At 34.7% G+C, this 20,653-nt stretch overlaps 2 protein-coding genes across 3 annotated transcripts; one reads left to right on the top strand and one right to left on the bottom strand.

Annotated features, from left to right (window-relative positions):
- LOC18772108 (NDR1/HIN1-like protein 3) lies at nt 7,292-7,783 on the bottom strand. The gene has a single exon (XM_020565646.1). It carries the CDS (start codon nt 7,781-7,783, stop codon nt 7,292-7,294), a length of 492 nt encoding a protein of 163 aa, XP_020421235.1.
- On the top strand, nt 13,205-19,803 carry LOC18772752 (protein-tyrosine sulfotransferase). 2 transcript variants are annotated; one of them, XM_020566806.1, is made up of 13 exons: nt 13,205-13,816; nt 14,215-14,286; nt 14,640-14,844; nt 14,942-15,013; nt 15,551-15,839; nt 15,975-16,115; nt 16,751-16,855; nt 16,957-17,104; nt 17,404-17,453; nt 17,549-17,617; nt 17,695-17,814; nt 18,168-18,293; nt 19,326-19,803. In XM_020566806.1, the coding sequence occupies exons 2-13, from the start codon at nt 14,238-14,240 to the stop codon at nt 19,464-19,466; spliced, it is 1,515 nt and encodes a 504-aa protein (XP_020422395.1). In that variant the 5' UTR covers nt 13,205-13,816; nt 14,215-14,237; the 3' UTR covers nt 19,467-19,803. The 2 variants fall into 2 exon arrangements, with proteins under 2 accessions (XP_020422395.1, XP_020422396.1); XM_020566807.1 differs by lacking the exon at nt 13,205-13,816 and adding an exon at nt 13,835-14,095.

Genomic DNA, 20,653 nt, shown 5'->3' with positions numbered 1-20,653 from the left:
GACCCTGTCTGCCACCTTCCACCTGCAGCCGAGCCGATGTCGTTTTGCTGGTGCATGCATCCATTGTACAGGATTGGATATCAAATCATCCACATTTGCCCGAAAAAAAGAGAGAGAAAAAAAGGTCCTTGTGTGTATAGTATTAGTATATGTCACGCACATTCTCCTAAAAAAATACCTCGGATTGGATATCATAGGAATTATGGGACCAAAAAATATATATATATATATATATATATATACTTTTTACTACAAATTCACATCACACAACACAACCCAAGGCGACAAAAAACTTGTAACTTTTACAGAATTAGTATAAATATTATGTAGGAAAAACCTACTGCTAGCTGCTAACCATTCCTCTGTCTAGAAACCCTGGACTCCACTATAAAAGAAGCCCTTCCCCACACTCTTCCTCTTACACTCTTCTTCTATTTTTTTCTCATAAAAAAGAACTCTTCTCTATCTTTTCTCACTATGTCTACAGACGAAATTGTTGTAGAGCAACAAACTTCTGAAGTCACTAATATCAATACCCTAAACCCCCACCACCCAGAGGCAGCAGGAGTATTATCATCCACTTCCCACGCCATTACTATCCCCTCACAGACAAAGCCGACATTATCACCTAGTGCCCAAGGCAGAGCTGAAGAGAAAGCCAAAGAAGAGAAAGAGAAAGCAGAGAAAGCCGAAAAAGAAGAGAAAAGATTGCCGCTAACACTCGCTGTGTTAGTGGGCTTAGCAACTGTCTTGTTTGTTATAGGAATTAACCCGGCCTCATACGCAAAACCAGAGTTTGACAATGTTGTTTCCCGAGATTCTCAGTGTAAGCCTCATGATTGCCCCTGCTGTCCCTTCTTTGTCATTGTTTCCCTGTTTCTTAATATTGCCATAACGTTGGTGTGGTGGTTACTACTATTGATGTGCCGTAGGTTTCCCTACAATGGGATATTGTGGGGAATTCTATTCTTTGTTTGGGCAATTTATTGGATAATATTACGAGCGAAAATTCCATTAAATTTTTGGAAGCCGACGTGCGGGGCCTTCAGTTCTCTTCTCCTACTATTATTGTTGTTGAGGATAAAGGCACAACCATGTTGGGAACCAATTAAAATATTTATGATGAAGCATGTAAAGGCCTTCTGGGATAAATTTGTTTGCTGCTTGTTCGGTATTCCATGTTTTGTCTGGAATATATACGAGGTGTACAAGGAACGCTAGGTATGTATTTTCAAGGAAGAAGGAAGAAGGAAGGAGTTAGGGGCATCCGGCTTTTATTTATTGTCTAGTTTAGTTAATAGGAGTAAGGGGCATCCGGCTTTTATTTATTGTCTAGTTTAGTTAATTGGCCATTAATTTGGTCCTTTCCTTTGTATTGTTCTTGTTTAATGAATTTCTATTTGGACCAAAAATAGTTATTTTGTGATTTTTGCTGACTGTTTTTCTTTTTCTTTTTTCTTTTTAAGAGCATGAAAAAATTACTGTACAAATCCATAAATTTATGCTAATCACCATTTGAAATTAAAATTTTTTTAATGAGACAGATACACATTAATGACAATTAAATTGCATAAAATATGTTGAAAATAAATTCAACACAATAAATGGAGACCCAATTTAAATACCACTGACACTGTAAGTGAGGGTATTTTTGATATCTGAAAAAAATATATAAAATCTGGCACTTTAATATCTTGTATGAGCAAACAGCACATATTCAAAATGACGAGTTTAAATTTGTGATATAGATTGAAAATTACAGTAGACGCTACTGGGCGGTTCTTGTGGTTTCAACACAACCCCTGGCGCCCCCCTCCTCCTCCTCCTCTCTCTCTCTCTCTCTCTCTCTCTCTCTCTCTCTCTCTCTCTCTCTCTCTCTCTCATGCATGTATGTGTTTGTGTAAATCTCATGTGAGTGTATGCAGTTGTTTGTGTATTCATTCTTTCAGGGGTCGTTTGGTACACAGACTTGACTTGGATTGGCTTGGACTAAATTTAGTACCATGTTTGTTTCATTTAATTCTAGTCTTAGATGGGATTGCTAATACCGGGCCCACCAAAAACACCTCCTTAAGAGGGGACTACTAATCCCATGTAGAAAGGGAGGATTAGCTAGTCCTATGTTTACCAATGTATGAGATGCATATATTATATTGTAATACTAATAACATATATTACTATTATTATTATTATAGAAAATTAGTTAAATACCCATTCCTAGACATAGTTCTATAAAGAAACCCTATACCATTCAAGGTATATAAACACACCCAAAATAAACCCAAAAATTAACAGCTATTGATTTCTTAAATTCAACATCTATGTTTGATTACCGTTTTGCCCTTTTTCTTTGTCTATTAATCAACTCAATCTTCATCAACGAGCATCTCAAACTTTCTTCTTCTTCAACAATGGTGAGGTTCATCGAGCTCTGCTTCTAGCTTTTCTCCTATTCCAATTCTCCATTGTATCTTTGTCGTCTCCACCATAGCCCTTGCTGACTCCATTGCCGCAACGAGCCGTCGATTCACTTTCGCCCAAAATTCCATCTCTAATTTCCCTTCCTTCATCTCCATCAGATGCTCCAGTTAAAGCACCACATCCTTCTTCACCTCTGATGCCACCTCAATCATTTCCATCTTAATCTCCATCAGCCGACGACATGCCTCCAATTCCTTCTCCAGCACCGTTGAATTCGAGCGACGTCAACCACAACAATCTCGGAGGAGACAGAGCTAAGAAGTCCTCTTATTACTGTTCTTGGATTTAGATTCTCAGTGATCTAGGTTATTTGTGGAGAAGTGGCTGCAGCTTCTTCCTAAAGTTGCTGAAGAGGTATATCCAACATGATGTGCTCTTTCTTGAACAGATAGTGTAATATGATTTGGGGTTCAGTAATGTTGTTTGTTTGGTATATAGAGATAAACAAAAGCATTTTGTTTAACTTTTTTTGTTGTTGCTGATTTATGACTTCAAACCTTTTTATATGCATATGATTAACATCGAATGGAAGCCTTTGTAGATATAGTTTATTTCAATGGCTAAACTTATAATGGACTCCGTTATGATCTTTTGTTTTCAGCTTTATGGTTGATATACATTTGGAAGAACTCCGAGAAATAGTTGTTCAAAAGTGCAAGTTGTTCAGTAACATTGTATCTTAGTTTAATATGTTTGACATCTACATGTTGATGTAATGTAATAAAAATTTATTTGTAAAATCTGTATTATTGATGTGTGTATGCTATGGCCATGTGTGAGTGCATGTGGATAGAAAGAGCGACTCTGTGTGTTTTTGTGCAAGAACAGAGTTGCATATGAATGCTTCTCCAACAAACATATCTTATCTTGAGAACATTGTTTCAGAAAAATGTCGACCGAAGAGAAGAGAAAACTTGGGGTAGCCCTTACCAGATTGTCGCATGAGGATTTCAGGCTACTGCTGATGAGGTGGACAAAATAATCCAGGTTTCCAGGCTACTGCTGATAAGGTGGACCATGACATTGATGCTCCGGAAATCATTTTCATTATTGATCAATTGGGACTAACACACACCAATGCCAGGTAATCATTTACATTATGCACAAAACATTGTTTAGTGTTGACTTGGTTTTGATGTTTGGTACTGTTTGGATTTTTTATCGTACCTGTTATGCAAATGAAATGATGTAGTTGTTCATTTCCAGTAAGTGGTATGAACAGTTGTTATATTGTACATACCTTGCAATTGAATTGACTTCTATGACATAGTATTAATAGTGTACTTCGATGACATAGTATTAACAAATTTTCAGTAACAAAGCATGCTCTATATTTTGCTCTCTATATATAGCTGTGCACTTGAAGTTTATGATATGCATAATGTGATTTTTACTAAGAAGATAGTTCTATGACATAGCATTAACAATGTAATTTTTTTTCTTCTTGTAGAGATATTTCTTTATGTCTTTGCGATTGTTTCTGGTGAAACTGTGGACAATTGGATGTAGTTTCTGCAAATGATATCGGATGTCTTGTTGGGCTTTTTTGGGGGTTTTTTTTTTTGATTTTTTTTTATTTTATGAAATGGTATTAACAATGTACTTCTATGACATGGTATTAACAATTTACTTCTATGACATGATATTAGCAATGTACTTCGGGCTTGCTGGGCTTATTTTGGATTTTTTTAATGAGTTTTTTGTATTGGGCTTGTTTTAAGTTTATCAATGACAGTTATGTAATTTAGAATTCATTATGCTTGTTTTTCTCATTGTTGTTGACTTGTTTAGCTCTATCTGTGTATGCTATCTAATGTTTGGTTATTGAGAAAATTGAATAAAAGACAAGAAAAATAATAATTACTGTTCTTGGATTTAGATTCTCAGTGATCTAGGTTCTTTGTGATTTTAATGTGTAAAACACTATTTAGTGTTAACTTGGGTTTTGATGTTTGGTACTATTTAGGTTCTTTATCATACTTATTATGCAAATGAAATGACATAGTTGTTAACTTCCAGTAAGTGGTATGAACAGTTGTTATACTGTTTATACCCTGCAACTGAGATGATTTCTATGACATAGTATTAACAGTGCACTTCTATGACATAATATTAACAGTGTACTTTTATGGCATAGTATTAACAAATTTTCAGTAACAAAGCATGCTTTATATTTTGCTCTATATATAGCTATGCACTTGAAGTTTATGATATGCATAAGAAGATCGTGTTATGACATAGTATTAACAGTGTTTTTTTCTTCTTGTAAAGGTATTTCCTTTTGCCTTTGCGATTGTTTCTGGTGAAACTGTGAACAATTGGAGGCGGTTTCTACAAAGGATATTGGATGTCTTGCTGGGCTTTTTTTTGGGTTTTTTGAGTTTTTTGTATGAGATGGTATTAACAATATACTTCTATGACATGATATTATCAATGTACTTCTATGATATGGTATTAACAATGTATTTCGGGCTTGCTGGGCTTGTTTTGGATTTTTTTTGAGTTTTTTGTGTTGGGCTTATTTTAAGTTAATTAATGGCAGTCATGTAATTTATAGGAACATCAACACTAATTTATTATGTAGTAAATAAATTTTGGGTGTGTTTCTAAAGTGGATTCCATGTGGGGTTTTTTTTATAATTTCAATCCCTATTTTGGGTATATTAGTGAAGCTCCCTTATTATTATTACATACACATATACTATAATGTATATATATACATGTATATACACATATACAAGTATATATATACACATATATACATATATAATATATATATAAATACATATAGATATATACACATATATTATTATTATAATATACTCATATACACATACATATTAATATTATAATAATAGCATACATGTATACATGTATATATGTAACATATATTATATTATATATTAAGGTACATATATACACGTATATACCCGATCTCTTAGACCATAGGAGTCCAAGAGATTTGTGGTCATATATCCGTTACTGTACCTATTCATAAAAATCAAATAGGTACATTAATATGTTATTCATGAAATAGGTACATTATCATTAAAGATTATATAACATTTTACTGTGCCTATTAAAAATAATAGGTAGATTATTATCCATGAAAAACTAGGTATAATAAAACTTTAATAGGTATATTATCATTCATAAAAGAAAAAGAAACTATATATAAATTTTGTATTTAAATAAATAAGTCATGAAATAGGTACATTATTATTAAAAATAATTAAAAAGTCACGTAACTAAAAAATCAAATGTTAGAATAAAGACTAGTTGGGTTAAAATATTAGGAGATAAACACATAAAAGCATAAAGGTGAGTGAAAAACATGAATTTTTCCTATTTTAAGGGTAGAAAAAAAACTTAAATTTATGCTAATCACCATTTAAAATTAAAAAAACTTAATGAAACAGATACACATTAATGACAATGGAATTGCATAAAATATGCTGAAAATATATTCAACACAATAAATGAAGATCCAATTTAAATACCACGTGACACGGTAAATGAGGGTATTTTTGGTGTCGAAAAAATATAAAATTTGACGCATCAAACTTGATTTGGTAATTTCCTTAGTTAGATTCTAGTCACTGGACCACATTCCAATTAGTCCAAATATTTCTAACACTGTGCTAATGCATTATCTTAATTCTCAAGTGCATATATTTTCTTTATGATCGAATTAGCAATTCTTATCAACAATTGATTAAAATTCAGGGATTCTGATGAAGTGAAGCAGCCATATTATTTTCGCACTAAGCCTTCACCTTCAAAAGCAACCAGCAATTTCTCCTCAACCCAGACCTTGACGTCCTCTTTTGTCATCCCACATGCATGTCAAATCTCATCTTGTAATCAGCCACCCCTTCTTTGATCTCCCATGGGGTCCTTCCCCCGTGGGTCCTTGGATCTCTCATATATATACGTGTTGGAAAGTCAATTGTGAAAATAAATTTCTAAAATTTCGACCGAAAAGAATCCCTGAATTTTTTTGATAATGTACCTACAAATAGATCAATGAGCATGGATATTAATGTCCACAAAAGGAGTTTCTATTGAGACTTTTGGTTCCCAATTTAGTGCCAAAACAAACCTTTGTGTGGACACTAATGTTAATAGAAATCCCTTTTTTCGACACCAATCCAAATCCTATAGTGGTAAATTGTATTTCCCATCCAAATCCTAATTAATTTGGAAAACCAAACAAAATGTATTTCCAATTATATCCCTAAATAAGAAATATGCATTAAAAAGTGTAATATATGTTTGCCTTGGTATTTTTAATTGTTACTAGTGGTAAATTGGTCATAAAAGTTGTAATTAATTGTGGCCTTTGTACCCCGTGAGGAGGGAAAATGAAACCCAAGGTGGATGAAAGGTTTCATTTTCGCCTTATTTTCCCATGATCCAGGAAATCATTTCTCAAACCTGGACTTACCAAACATGAGAAAGCAATCTAATAATTTTGTGAACCTCAAAGACGTTTTGTGATAAAAAGCCAATTTTATTTTATCTGTATATTAGGAAAATATTATCAATAACTGAATTCAAAAATTCATTTATGAAATTCAATTATATGGAAATAATTCATTAATTTTAAAATTTCAATATGTTTTCATTTATGAAATTCAATTATATGGAAATAATTCATTAATTTTAAAATTTCAATATGTTTTCCTTAGTTTACCTCAAACGGTAAAATCTACAGAACAAAAAAGTAATACAAATCAAATCACCTACATCTACAACAAAAAAGATGTGGATATTAAACCTAACAGCAGCTTGTCTTTTAGACCTAAATTTAGGAACCCCGATAATAAAAAACTTTGGAGCACTTTCTAGTCTTGTAACAATTCCATGATGTTCCATTAAAACTCAATGGAAGCTTCAGATTGCACATGACTTGGCCAGACAATCCAGCACCTTTTTCTCGGAAAGCAATCACCACATCAATATTGTAAAGGTCAGCATTGGGAAGCACTGGTTCCTCAAACATCATAGGCTTCCACCCTTGAATAACTGCATTATTAAAAACGCTTGAACTTTTAGGGTTTTGATCAAACGATGTTTGCCTATCCATCAAAGTCACAAGACCAAATCTCTTGTTTTGGTGGTATGCAATGACTTGGATGTCAGTCAACTTAAATAAGATTTTCTTATTGGGGTTTGTGAGGGTGATGTTGAGGGCGAGGTTGTAAGAGAGAGTATGGTTGGTTTCGGTGTAATTCAATCGATTGAGCTGAGCATTGGTGACGTTGAATTCAGGGACTTTGTATGTCTCCGGATTTGTCATTATCGCCTGGCAAATAAAAAAAATAGGCAAGCCGATACACCCCAAAAAAATGAAGCATCCCAGCAAGAAACTGAGGAGATCCTGAATACTAGTGATACGATATCTGTCTGCTAAGCTGTTAGTTGCAGACATGGCTAACAAAAAGCAAGAAATTGAGAGAAATCCAAAGCCTTGTTAAAGGAGAACTGAAAATTCAAGTGCCATTTATTTAGCTTTGGAGAGAAAGAAATAAAATATACAGGAGGCTTAGGAGGAGACTTTGAATTAATCAAGTTTGGAATGAGCCTAAGCATAATCCTGAGAATGAGGAAACAAATTTTAGTCAACGTTCTTTAGATCGAGATGCAAACTTGTAGGTAGGAAATTAGTTTTGATGTTGATTTTTGTTGTTGTTGGAATGGGGTTTAAACCCCATACAAAAATCTATACACAGCAAAGAAACATGAGCAACTTCAAATGTACACATTTAATCCCCCCGGGTACATAGAATGATGCAGTAGGGAGCTCTTTCTTTTACTTGGGGTGTGAGGGATGGGGTTTAAATGTGTACCTCTTGCGTCTTGTCGGGTAAGCATATATCCAGTGAGTTCTAGGAAATATTAAGACAATAAAAATAAAGATACAAAACATGACGTACGTAACAATTCCTCCCTCCTAAGTCATTCACTTTTCCCCAAGGCTGAACTTGAAAAATTCGATTCCCACTTTTTCAATGGTGATTTTGGAAGGTTCATCCTCCACCAAGTGCTCCATTTGTTAGATAGTCAATGTGGTCAATTCCGTCTAGTTAAAATTAAAAAACATTCAAAATAAATATAAGAATGTTTTTGAAAAATATAAATGAAGGTAAAGAAAACTAATCCTTCATTCCATTTCGTGTTTGAGAACGCTAGGAAATAGGGACAAAGAAATACCATTTTTTCTTATTCTCATGTTTGGTATGCACAATATTATGAATTAAAAATTTGTTAAATTTTCCTATAAAACTTTTATGAAAATTATTAATGGTTAAAATGACCAAAAGTGGTATTTGAGGAAAAAAAAAAATCTAGGAAAATTTTCACAAGCAAGCAAATAGAATTAGTTTTAAGGTCTGCTCATTTTCATTCATGTTGTGCTGAATAGCTACTCATTTTGTCATTTTCTATGTTTTTTTTTCCGAACACTTTCCTTCATGTCCCCAGAACAGGAGGCCGTACATATTTCCACTGGTAATTCCAATAAGTCCAATTTTATTACTTAAAGATTGTAACCCCGTGATTTGACAACTATATTGATTCATACTTCTGGCTATGTTTACACTTGCAGTTTCTTGAGAAGGTTGTACTATAGCTCTCTGGAATGCCCTCGATCGTATGATAAGCTTCGATTTGATCCTAGGTAATATCTTGTTTTCTCTTGTATAATTTTGTTTCTTGACATATTCAGTTTCGTAAATTTCTCAATACTTGAGTATCACTTCATTCAAATCATTTTGTTGCATGACAATCAGTAAACTCGATTACGTTGAGATGTATGTAGGTTAGAGACTTTGCAGGAAGGTGTTTTTATTTGCAGATTACAACTTGACAGATATGGTGGAAGTTGGTAGCTCCATTGGCTTGCAGAGGGTTGTTAAAGCTTTTATTTTCTATATTGACTCTGATATTCTACTTATTGACTCATAAATGGGAGAAAACACATAATTAAAAGGAGACAGATCATTAGGTGTGGATTTTCTTAGAAAATTATTTCACAAGGTTTTCATAGGTACGCGACTGCTAGGGTAGCATCTTAAAATAAAGCTAAGCTTGACATCAGCAACTAAGTTGGATGTCTTACAGAACTACATCCTCATATTTACCTTATTCTTTCCTAACTTTTCACATGTCTGCATCATTAATGGATGTTAATTCTGTACCCTTTGCAGAAAACACAAGTGCAGATTGTTGGTTACTCATGATGATTATAGTATGATGTCCAAACTTCCCAGGGAGAGAGTAGTGACAATACTTGGGAATCCGGTAGAGGTAGCTGTTAGGTTTTTGGTGCATCTTAACTTAACTTCTGCAACACAAATGACAAGAGGTATACGGGCAAAGACTAAAAGAGTAAGCACACTGGATATTTGGTTCCATGGATGACGCTTTTTTCTGTGCTGCTTGGACCCATTTGACCTTTTTACTTGGTTATGTATTTTCAGTAAATTCCTGTTGAAGTGTAGTATTTCTCCCTGGGGACATTATTTGTATTGACTTTGCTGTGCAGAGAGCTGGGCGAAAGCTTAGGAGCTCAAATAACTTTCAGAGCAAGGACCCATACAACATGGAAGAAATTGTGATGCCATTACACAAGTACATCAATCACCCTGTAGCCCAAGAAGTTGTTCACAATGGAGCAACATGGAGGACTTGCTTGCTAATAGCTATATATCCTGAGCAAAAATCATTAAACCTAACTAGGTCATAGAGCTCAAGAGACCCAAAATCTTATCCACATATTTTGAATTCCTTATACTGTTCTAGACTACCCTAGCGGTCTGAAACATGTCTCCTCTTGTAACGCTTGCTTTTGTTTTGGGGCAAAGCAAGCTTGCCTTTCTCTTAAACCCTAGCCAGCTGGCATCAATAATATCAGAAAATAGAAAACCTTAGCTAGGTAAACTATACTGCAAAAGAAGCCCCCACCCACCCACATTTCCTGTTCATTTCTCTGCTTGTTTAGGCTTCCTCCTCTTCCTAGCTAACCAGTCTACTTTCTTCTCTTCCTAGTCTATTTACTCATTATGGCCAAGCAAGAAAAAGTGAGGGTATCCCTAGCATTTATGGTCTACTTAACTTTAGTAACCCTATGTTTTGCCACCTTTCCATCAATCTATACTTATCTAGTATCAACTAGACGTTTTGATTTTAAGCCACTGCGAGCAATTTTTTTCCAAAGAAAATTAACTTTTGGAAGATACAACGTTGGCCCACATTCCAATTAGTCAAAATATTTCTAACACTTTGCTTAATTCTTATGAATTAGCAATTCTTATCAGCCTTCACAACCAACCAGCAATTTCTCCTCAACCCAGACCTTGACATCCTCTTTCGTCATCCCACATGCATGTCAAATCTCATCTTGTAATCAGCCTCCCTTCTTTGATCTCCCATGGCGTCCTTCCCCCTCATGTATGTACGTGTTGGGAAGTCCATCGTCAAAATAAATTTTCTAAAATTTCGATCAAAAAGAATCCCTGAAATTATTTGATAATGTACTTACAAGTAGATCAATGAGCATGGGACTGTCAATAGAAACCCCTTTGTGGACACCAATCCAAATTCTATAGTGGTAAATTGTATTTCCCATCCAAATCCTAATTAATTTTGAAAACCAAACAAAATGTATTTCCAATCCAAATCCTACTGGAAACACATTTGGTTTGGTTTTGCAGTTATATCCCTAAATAAGAAATATGCATTAAAAAATGTAATATGTTTGCCTTAGCATTTTTTAATTGTTAATAGTGGTAAGTTGGTTATAAAAAGTTGTAATAATGCTCGCCTTGGTTTCCCATGACACAGGAAATCATTTTCCAAACCTGAACTTACTAACCAAACACAGGTATTGACTTAGTGATTGCTTTCCACGAAAAGATTCATGGATGGTTTGGCTAGGTCACGTGCAACTTAACCGTTCCATAGTTTTTTAAAAGAACATCTTGTGATGGTTTCAACACTACAATGTGCTCCAATGTTTTTTGTTTTTAATTTAATCATTAATTTCAATTTTTTCCTTGTGCTTGAAAACAATTGTCAAATTCTGAATCTCTGATGGATGAACAGATAAGGCATGGCACTTTAGATATCATTAGAATTGATTTCCACCTTTGTAAATATGTGTTTTTTTTTTTTTTTCCTTAGTGCTAATCTTCACTTAGTTTCGTTTGGTTTCGTTATCAAATTCTTTTACTTGCTCAATTGATATTTTAATGTGAAGCAGAACTTATTTTTTGCTGCTATACTTCAAATCATTTTTAGTTGGGTTGGGCCTTAAATCTGGCAAATCATTAACTCAGTTTCTGCCCATGATCAGTACATATAGGTATGGGCCGGTGATTCAATTGTAGTCTTTTTAATTTAATGAAACATATCAACCTATATATGCGAAATTTTATAGTGAATGTCATATATAGACCCGTTATGTGGACTTTCATATTAGCCACATGATCATTTCAATAAACTTATGTGAAGTTATTATTCAGATGAATCATATGGCTAATATAAAAATCCACACATATAGTACACCTTTACTATAAAACGACTCACCCATATATGTATATCATTCATCATATGATTCATTTCTCATCACCGTTCACCTTTTCTCCACTTTCCCATATATTTTTATTATATCTAAAAGAAGAAAATAAAAACTAAAAACAAAATGATTATTGTCAATAAAGTGCTGCAATAATTATCCAGCTCATGGGTCTCCATTCCTATTTTAATCTTTACAATATTAGAAATGGGACTAGCCTAGGATGTGGCACTAGCAGAAAGAAAATGAAAGAAAAATGGTAGAAGAAGCATAGCATGTGGCAAAAACAGCAAGTGGATAGGCAGAGGATTCCACCAAAGAGGCAATGACACAGAAAATTGGGTCATGTTGAAGAGTTATCACAGTTGACGGCTGTCCTTGTGATATAGAAGTTGTCTCCCGTAGAGGGTGGTGGCCGGTAGGATTCCATTTCTACTTTGGCCCCATGAAAAAAGCAAATACAATATTTATTTATAATAATAAGAGCTCCACAGTCCACGATTCCACAATCCACCGTTGTCCAAGGATGAGAGGGACACCCTGTGCCGCACTACAGCAATAGAAAAATAGTCCACCCAAACCCCAAACAGCCTGCCCCAACGTTCTGCCCAAAAACCAACAGATTTGCCCAACCTGTCTAAGGGATGCTATTGTCATTTTGTCCTTCTATGACATGATGATTCCGTTCAAATCTACTACGGTCAATTCTGTCTAGTTCAAATTAAAAACCTTCAAATTTAAGAATGTGGTTTTAGAAAAATATAAATTAAGGTAAAGGAATAGGGACAAAGAAATACCATTTTTTTTTATTCTTATATTTGGTATGCACAATATTATGAATTAAAAATTTGCTCAATTTTCCTATAAAAATTTTATGAAAATTATTAACTAAAAGTGGTATTTGAATTAGAACATGATAAAGTTGGTCCCAAAAAAAAAGTGAGTCAAATGATTTCCCAAATGGGAAAAAAATGTATATGAAATTCCCGCTCTATATGAAAAGGGTACTTATCAAACATGAAAATGCAATTTCATATTCATTCGTAAGGGACGGCAAAAAAATTATAGAAGAAGAAATAACAAAGAAAAAAAAACTTAAAATGGAAAATCAAGCAAAACTAGATAGACAAAAAAATAAACATCCTTTGTTTTATTTTCTTTTTCAGAAGGTTGTTGTTTATGTTCCAAAAAAAATCATCATGAGATCGTGACAGTGTTTATAATTCAATCCATCATTTATTGAATATTACCCTCTATTTTTTAAAACTGTCTTCATTACATAACCAAAATAAAAAAAATAAAATAAAATAACACAGACAACAAAACAGAAAACAGACATGATTCAACTGAAAATTCTAATTTTTTTTATGACGATTTTGCCCCTGTAAAACAGATGGCTTTCGGACAAACTTCCCTTCATTATTTTTCCATACAATAACCTTCTTCCATTTGGAGTGGCGCGCGCACAAATACACGCAGAGACTTTTAAAGACCCACTACTGATCATCAACCAATCAACATCAAACACAAAATTGCAGAGCTTCTAAAAATAAAAATAAAAAAGAAATTTTCCTGTGAAAATTGCTGTTTCTGTTTGGTTGCTGAGAAAATTTGAAACCAGGGGACCGGGCGACCTTTTCAGGATCTCTGGAAGGTTCTGAAAGGTGGGGCCTCAACCCTCGTTGATCGGCCTCACCGCTGTCTGCTAGAGTCCCAACACCGTTTATGAGCACGAGACCCCCAATTTCGATACAGGTGAACCAAACCATCGAATTTTGTTCCATTTCCCTTTCTTTTCTTCATGTCTTCTTTGAATTTCTCGCTTTCTTCTTGTCGTTCCGCTCGTTAGGGTCTTCTGGGTTCTTGCAAGTTTGCCTATTTCCATATCTCAGCTCGTAGTGTCCAAAATGTCTGGTCCTCTGTTTCCTATTTTAGGGAATTGGCTTTAAATCCTGTTTGTTTGAAAGGAAAAGGAAAGAAATTTGTTGGAAAATTTTCACAAGCAAGCATATAGAATTAGTTTTAACTTTTAAGGTGTGCTCATTTTCAGTCATGTTGTGCCGAATAGCTACTTATTTTGTCATTTTATATGTTTTTTTTTCCTCAACACTTGAGAAAGCTTCCAACTTTGTCTTATTGTTACTTTGTTACAGTGTGTGGAGTAGGAATAAGGTGTATGGATCCTACTCTGAAATTCTCTATCCTGCTGTTGCTTCTCGGATTGGGTATGTATCAAACTCAATTTAGTCTCTTTATGCTTATCCTATAATCTGTTCTTATCATTTCTTAATTTTTCTTTTTGGTCTGCAAGCTATTGTATTTTTCAAGTTACCTCTTTTGTTCTTTGTAATATTGTACATAGTTAGTCTTCATATATGTTGGCATGTAGGTATGTATGCATATATGTTGTGGCAGTTTAGGTGGGATTGTGTGGAGATGAACCTCATGCTATGTGAACCATTCGAGTGCCAAACAAACTGGGGGACCTTTCTGTTTTGCTTAAACCGTTTTTAGTTACTTCTTTCTATTTTCTTTCATTTCGAACCCTTTCAATTACTTGGATAATTATTTTGGTCAGGCTGCTATTCTTGGGGTTCTCATAACTCATCCACAGCTGTGAATGCCTCTCCTATTAAGAATGATTTTGAGCATTGTGAAAGAGTTGTCAAAAAATGGGCATTTTCTTCACTTCAACAAGAAGTTAAAGAAGACAAACACACACTGCGGGATTTGCTATTTTTCCTTCACGTCCCCAGAACAGGAGGGCGTACATATTTCCATTGGTAATTCCATTAGGTCCAATTTTATTACCTAAAGATTGTAACTCCATGATTTGACAACCATATTGATTCGTACTTCTGGCTATGTTTACACTTACAGTTTCTTGAGAAAGTTGTACTATAGCTCTCTGGAATGCCCTCGATCGTATGATAAGCTTCGATTTGATCCTAGGTAATATCTTGTTTTCTCTTGTATAATTTTGTTTCTTGACATATTCTGTTTCATAAATTTCTCAATACTTGAGTATCACTTCATCCAAATCATTTTGTTGCAAGACAATCAGTAAACTCGATTGCATTGAGATGTATGTAGGTTAGAGGTTTTGCAGGAAGGTGTTTTTATTTGCAAATTACAACTTGACAGATCTGGTGGAAGTTGGTAGCTCCATTGGCTTGCAGAGGGGAAGGGTTTTTCGTTAAAGCTGTTATTTTCTATATTGACTGTGATATTCTACTTATTGACTCATAAATGGGAGACAACACATAATTAAAAGGAGACAGATCATGAGGCGTGGATTTTCTTAGAAACTTGTTTCACAAGGTTTTCATAGGTGCTTCTGCTAGGGTAGCATCTTAAAATAAAGCCAAGGTTGACATCAGCAACTAAGTTGGATGTCTTACAGAACTACATCCTCATATTTACCTTATTCTTTCCTAACTATTCACATGTCTGCATCATTAATGGATGTTAATTTTGTACCCTTTGCAGAAAACAGCAGTGCAGATTGTTGGTTACTCATGATGATTATAGTATGATGTCCAAACTTCCCAGGGAGAGAACATCAGTAGTGACAATACTTAGGAATCCAGTTGACCGTGTTTTTAGTACTTACGAATTTTCGGTAGAGGTAGCTGCTAGGTTTTTGGTGCATCCTAACTTAACTTCTGCAACACAAATGACAAGACGTATACGGGCAAAGACTAAAGGAGTAAGCACACTGGATATTTGGCCATGGAAATATTTGGTTCCATGGATGAGGGAAGACCTTTTTACTCGGGTATGCTTTTTTCTGTGCTGCTTGGACCCATTTGACCTTTTTGGTTTCTGCAGCTCTCATGTATTTTTAGTATATTTCTGTTGAAGTGCAGTATTTTTCCCTGGGGACATTATTTGTATTGACTTTGCTGTACAGAGAGATGGTCGAAAGCTTAGGGGCTCAAATAACTTTCAGAGCAATGACCCATACAACATGGAAGAAATTGTGATGCCATTACACAAGTTCATCAATCACCCTATAGCTCAAGAAGTTGTTCACAATGGAGCAACATTTCAGGTTGTTTATCCTCCTATGGTTTAATAGCATCATGGGAATCTTTAATGCTTCTTTTATTTTTAATTAAATTTTTGGTGGCTCCGCCCATGACCTAGGAAAGCACTAGACAGCTTTGCTTAGATACTAAACGGTTCTCAAATTTTAGTTAATATTGGGATTATTGTGTTTGGTTGAATTTATTCTACCATGTTAACTGATTGAATGATCTTCTAGTTTGATCAAATGTTTAAAATATTGGATGATATGCCTAAATATCAGCCCGTATTTCCCTTTTTTGTTGGTACCAACACTGAAACTAGTCCTTCCACTCTGTTGTCGGAACTTCAGCAATTGGTTGAAATTTTGGTTGTTAAACTTTTGAAAAGCTTTAGTAGCTTCTTGAAGCAACGGCAAGCGGATGTTTTTGCAGGTTATAGCTCATTTTTTGCATCGTAGGCTCCGTTGTTTAGGGATTTCTTTAATAACCTAACACATTCCTCACCCCCCCCACAAAAAAAAACCAAAAAAACCAAAAAAAAAGTGGTCAGAATTCGATGCAGTTACGAAGTTCTCTCTTCTTCTTTTTTTTAGCATCGCTGTCAAAATTTATATAAATATATTTATTTTATTATCTGGTTGACTGTTTGATTCGAAAGGTTGCAGGATTGACAAACAACTCCTATCTATCAGAAGCACATGAAGTGCGTCATTGTGTACAGAAGTATAAACTTCTTGGTGACCATGTCCTACAAGTTGCAAAGGTAATACAAATCAACTTTTTAAAGTTGTCCACATGATTTGGTTACAAATATTGTTTCTGTAGTAATCCTCATTTACTTATGGTTGCTTGTAAATTTTGCAGAAGAGGTTGGATGATATGTTATATGTTGGTCTCACTGAGGAGCACAGAGAATCTGCAACAATGTTTGCGAATGTAGTTGGTGCCCAGGTGATTTCACAGCTGGGAGTATCAAATGCTAGTGAGGAGAGTGCTGCTGACAGCAAATCCGGTCAGTGTGACATCTACTTAACATTCTGTTGTCTAACCTAGTTCTGGTGTAGTACTGCAAAAATAATCAAATGGAGTTGTTCATTTTGTTCAGTGTTAAGAGCACAACAAAGTTGAGAACATGCAGTTCAACTTCGAATTGTGTGATGCCTTAAAGCTGAATTTATTAGGATTACAAAATTTTATGTTGCATAGAACTTTGGGTAACATGTGGAATTTTCATTTTTACTAAAGTTACCATATAGAGTTTATTTAGGCAATGAATTTGGTGTTTATCTTATTCTTCTACTTGTGCTACAGAACAGAACTACTCAGATTCAGATTCCAAGCCGGATAATAATGATCTTTGGGTAATTAGCAAAAGCCATCATTAGTATGTGAAATGCTTCATGTTTGGATGGTGATTTTGCCAGATTTCTCACTGCAATTTTGCTGCATATGACAGAACAGAACCCCAAATGAGAAGGAAAGTGAGTTTGCTTCTCCTGAAACTGTTGAACCAGCGAAAGGAAATGTAAGTCATTTTCAATATTGATAACAATAGTCGATCCTGCTACTTTGTTGACTTTGATCCTCTTTACACCTTGTTAGATGACTGTGGAAGAACTTATGGAAGCTTATGAAGACTGCATTTCTAATTTACGGAAGTCCCAAACACTCCGGCACAACGCTTCTTTGAAGAGAATCTCCCCGGCAAACTTTACAAAGGAGGTAGCATTCAATTTATAGTTTCTCCAAAGTAGCTGGTACTCTAGATGATGTTTTACATCATTCATTAACGTGTGTGTATATCATCCTCTCCTCCTTGTACTGGTCCTCTTCTGGGTTAGATGCATCAACTTTCTAGGACATATTCTGAACAGCTCTGATTTATAGAATATAATATTGTAAAGCCTATTCCCCTGGTTTGCATGTTACTTCGTGAACTGCCTCCTAAGCACTTGAACTTGCTGTATCGCTGTTGCGTTGCTATAACTCACCTTTCTTGGCTTGCATAAATTATTAAATTGGGCTTTATGGTCCCCTTGTCTTTGGATGACATTTTGACCTTTTAATTATTACAGGCACGACTTCAGGTTCCTGAAGCGGTCCTCCAGCAGATAAGGCAACTTAACCACCTTGATTTGGAGCTTTACAAACATGCACAGAATATCTTTGCAAAGCAACATAAGCGTAATTTTGGCATCACAGTAAGTCTCTTTGTTCAAGGCCAATAATTCTTTATGTTAATACTTATATATATGGTTGGATGTGCTGGACTATCTTTATGGTGTCAGCTTGTCTTCCAATTGACAAATTTACATTCAACTATGCCTTTTTGGTTTTGCCAAAATTGAGTTTTGGAACTGTAAACGTATTGCAGTGGAAAAAGATACATTATATGTTTTAGGAAATTGAAGCCTTTTGTAGGCGTTCATGTTTACGAAGTGCAAGATGTTTTCCAGGTTCCAAATTACGTCCAATGACAACTTGTAAATTCTGTTATAGTGGAGCTTTGGAACTGAAATAGTTATTGTTGTTCGAAATTGTTAATGTGGTCTAACATTTGAGAGTGTTCAGATTGCTCGACCTATGTCGGTGTTCATGTTTTGTACAACAACCATCATGGTTGTTTTCACTGGCCAAATCATATCCTGACGGTTTCTCCATCTAAAGAGCAGCTTGGTTTCATTGCATAATTACAATTACTATTAGATATTTATTTTGAACCAAGCTTTATCCTGTGTCATCTACATGCAGAATGCACTGATAACCTCTTACTAGTATCTAATGTTTATGTTCTTTTATGCATATTTGAAAGTCCTTTGCTAGCTTCTATTTATCAGCTTGAGGTTTGGTGATAGGCATTGAATATAGAAGATGATGATTAAGTTCTTGAACATATTTACATAATTACTTTACATATTCTGCACTTAATGATAAAACTGATACTATGCTATTGCCTTTTCACAAAATAAGCTTTCAATAGTATTGGTACGCTGTGGTCAGTGGTCACATGACATTCCAAAACATATCTGCTTCATCCTTTTTAGCTCTTTTCAGGAAACCTCTAAATTCATGTTTCTGTGTCATCAATTTCTACACCTAACAGTTTACATGCTTCGATAGCATGCAAGTTTTGGAATTTTACTTGTTGAAGGGGGAGGTGCACAAAGACATTTCACCATAGCTAATTAATTGAACGAATGTAGTTCCATTCATTAATGTGATCTAAATTGCAGGAAATTTGGCGGAGGATGCTGAAGAGCTCATATGGCACAGGCATAAAAGTCCTCTCATTAGGCACGACTCTTGTTTTACTCCTTTTGGCCTTCCATGTATTTGTTAACGCGAAAAGAAGAACGTCAAAAGTTAAAGTATGAATATATCTTTCATAGACTGTAAGGATCACAGTGTTAAAATTATTGGGAAAACTGATTTAGAAAGAAGGGATCACGTTGCTTTAGTTTTCATCCATTGGTTTTATTTTGTTCCTTGTAAGTTTTTTTTTTTTTTGGGGTGATTTCGCATCAGCCAATCCTTGGTTGGATCAGTCAACTACGTATTTGAAACTCAGTCGCAGAAAAGGTGACTATTTAGTTTCAAGGGTTGTAGCTATGATGATATCTGCATCTTGAAAACAAAAATGGATCACCAAACCAGTCATGCTCCTTAAGAAGTTCAATTTTTGTATAATTAATAAAGATTATTGTGAGTTCACCCTCTTGCACTCAAGTTCGAGTCCCTCTTCCCGTAAATTAGATTAATTTTGAGTAATTTAGATTGTAGCTTGTATCTTTTTTGTAAAATGATTATTGTGACTTGTGACTTATGACCTTGCTTAGAGGCAGTTGAAAGTGGAAATTCTGCCAATCAGAGTCGGAAACTAATGAGTTGATTTATTTCTTTAGGTGAGAGATTCCGTAGTACTTACCATGAAAGGTAAATAAAATAAGAATGTTCCCCAGTCTCTTTACCATTCCACCATGTTTCATGTGGTTTCGACTTTTTGCCAGTAAGTCTCTAGTCTACTAGTTGGTGCAATTCGGGTACAATGACTTCATTTTGCCAATTATTTTTCAACAAAATTAGCACATTCCGGGCAGATGTGAGGTGTGTTAGGAAAAATCAGTAAATAATTATATTATTTTATCACAGTAATTAATGCGGTACAGCAATTAATTATGAAAACTATTTAAATAAAAGTGGTGGTATTGGTGGGATGGTGGCAGTCATAGTCTAAAATGTCGATAATATTGACGAAATATCGAGGATATTATCATTTTTTTGGGTCACGGATATTTCGGAACATATTCATATACATCATATAAATATCGATAATATCGACGATAATTTCCCTCACACTTCAGCAATATTTTGTCAAAATATCGTTATAATATCAAAAATATCGATGTAAAAGAAAAAGGAAAAAAAAAACACAAAGCACACACGCAAAGGGGATTTGAACCCCTGCCATTTCACTCCTCCAACGCCTTAACCACCATGTTGCTTATGTTTTTGTGATAATACACGAAGGGAAACTCTATGTGGTACTAAGTCACTTATGTAT

This window comes from Prunus persica, chromosome G6 (genome assembly GCF_000346465.2).
Source record: "Prunus persica cultivar Lovell chromosome G6, Prunus_persica_NCBIv2, whole genome shotgun sequence".
NCBI classification, from domain to species: Eukaryota; Viridiplantae; Streptophyta; class Magnoliopsida; order Rosales; family Rosaceae; genus Prunus; species Prunus persica.
The sequence above is the reverse complement of the archived record's forward strand: the minus strand, read 5'-3'. Positions and strand labels throughout refer to the sequence as shown.

Bases quoted from the DNA above. Each gene is read 5' to 3' on its own strand.
- LOC18772752 (XM_020566806.1), top strand. From the start codon at position 14,238: ATGGATCCTACTCTGAAATTCTCTATCCTGCTGTTGCTTCTCGGATTG. The intron at 14,287-14,639 runs GTATGTATCAAA...TATTTTGGTCAG, and splicing joins GCTGTTGCTTCTCGGATTGG to GCTGCTATTCTTGGGGTTCT. The intron at 14,845-14,941 runs GTAATTCCATTA...TTACACTTACAG, and splicing joins GGGCGTACATATTTCCATTG to TTTCTTGAGAAAGTTGTACT.
- LOC18772108 (XM_020565646.1), bottom strand. From the start codon at position 7,783: ATGACAAATCCGGAGACATACAAAGTCCCTGAATTCAACGTCACCAAT.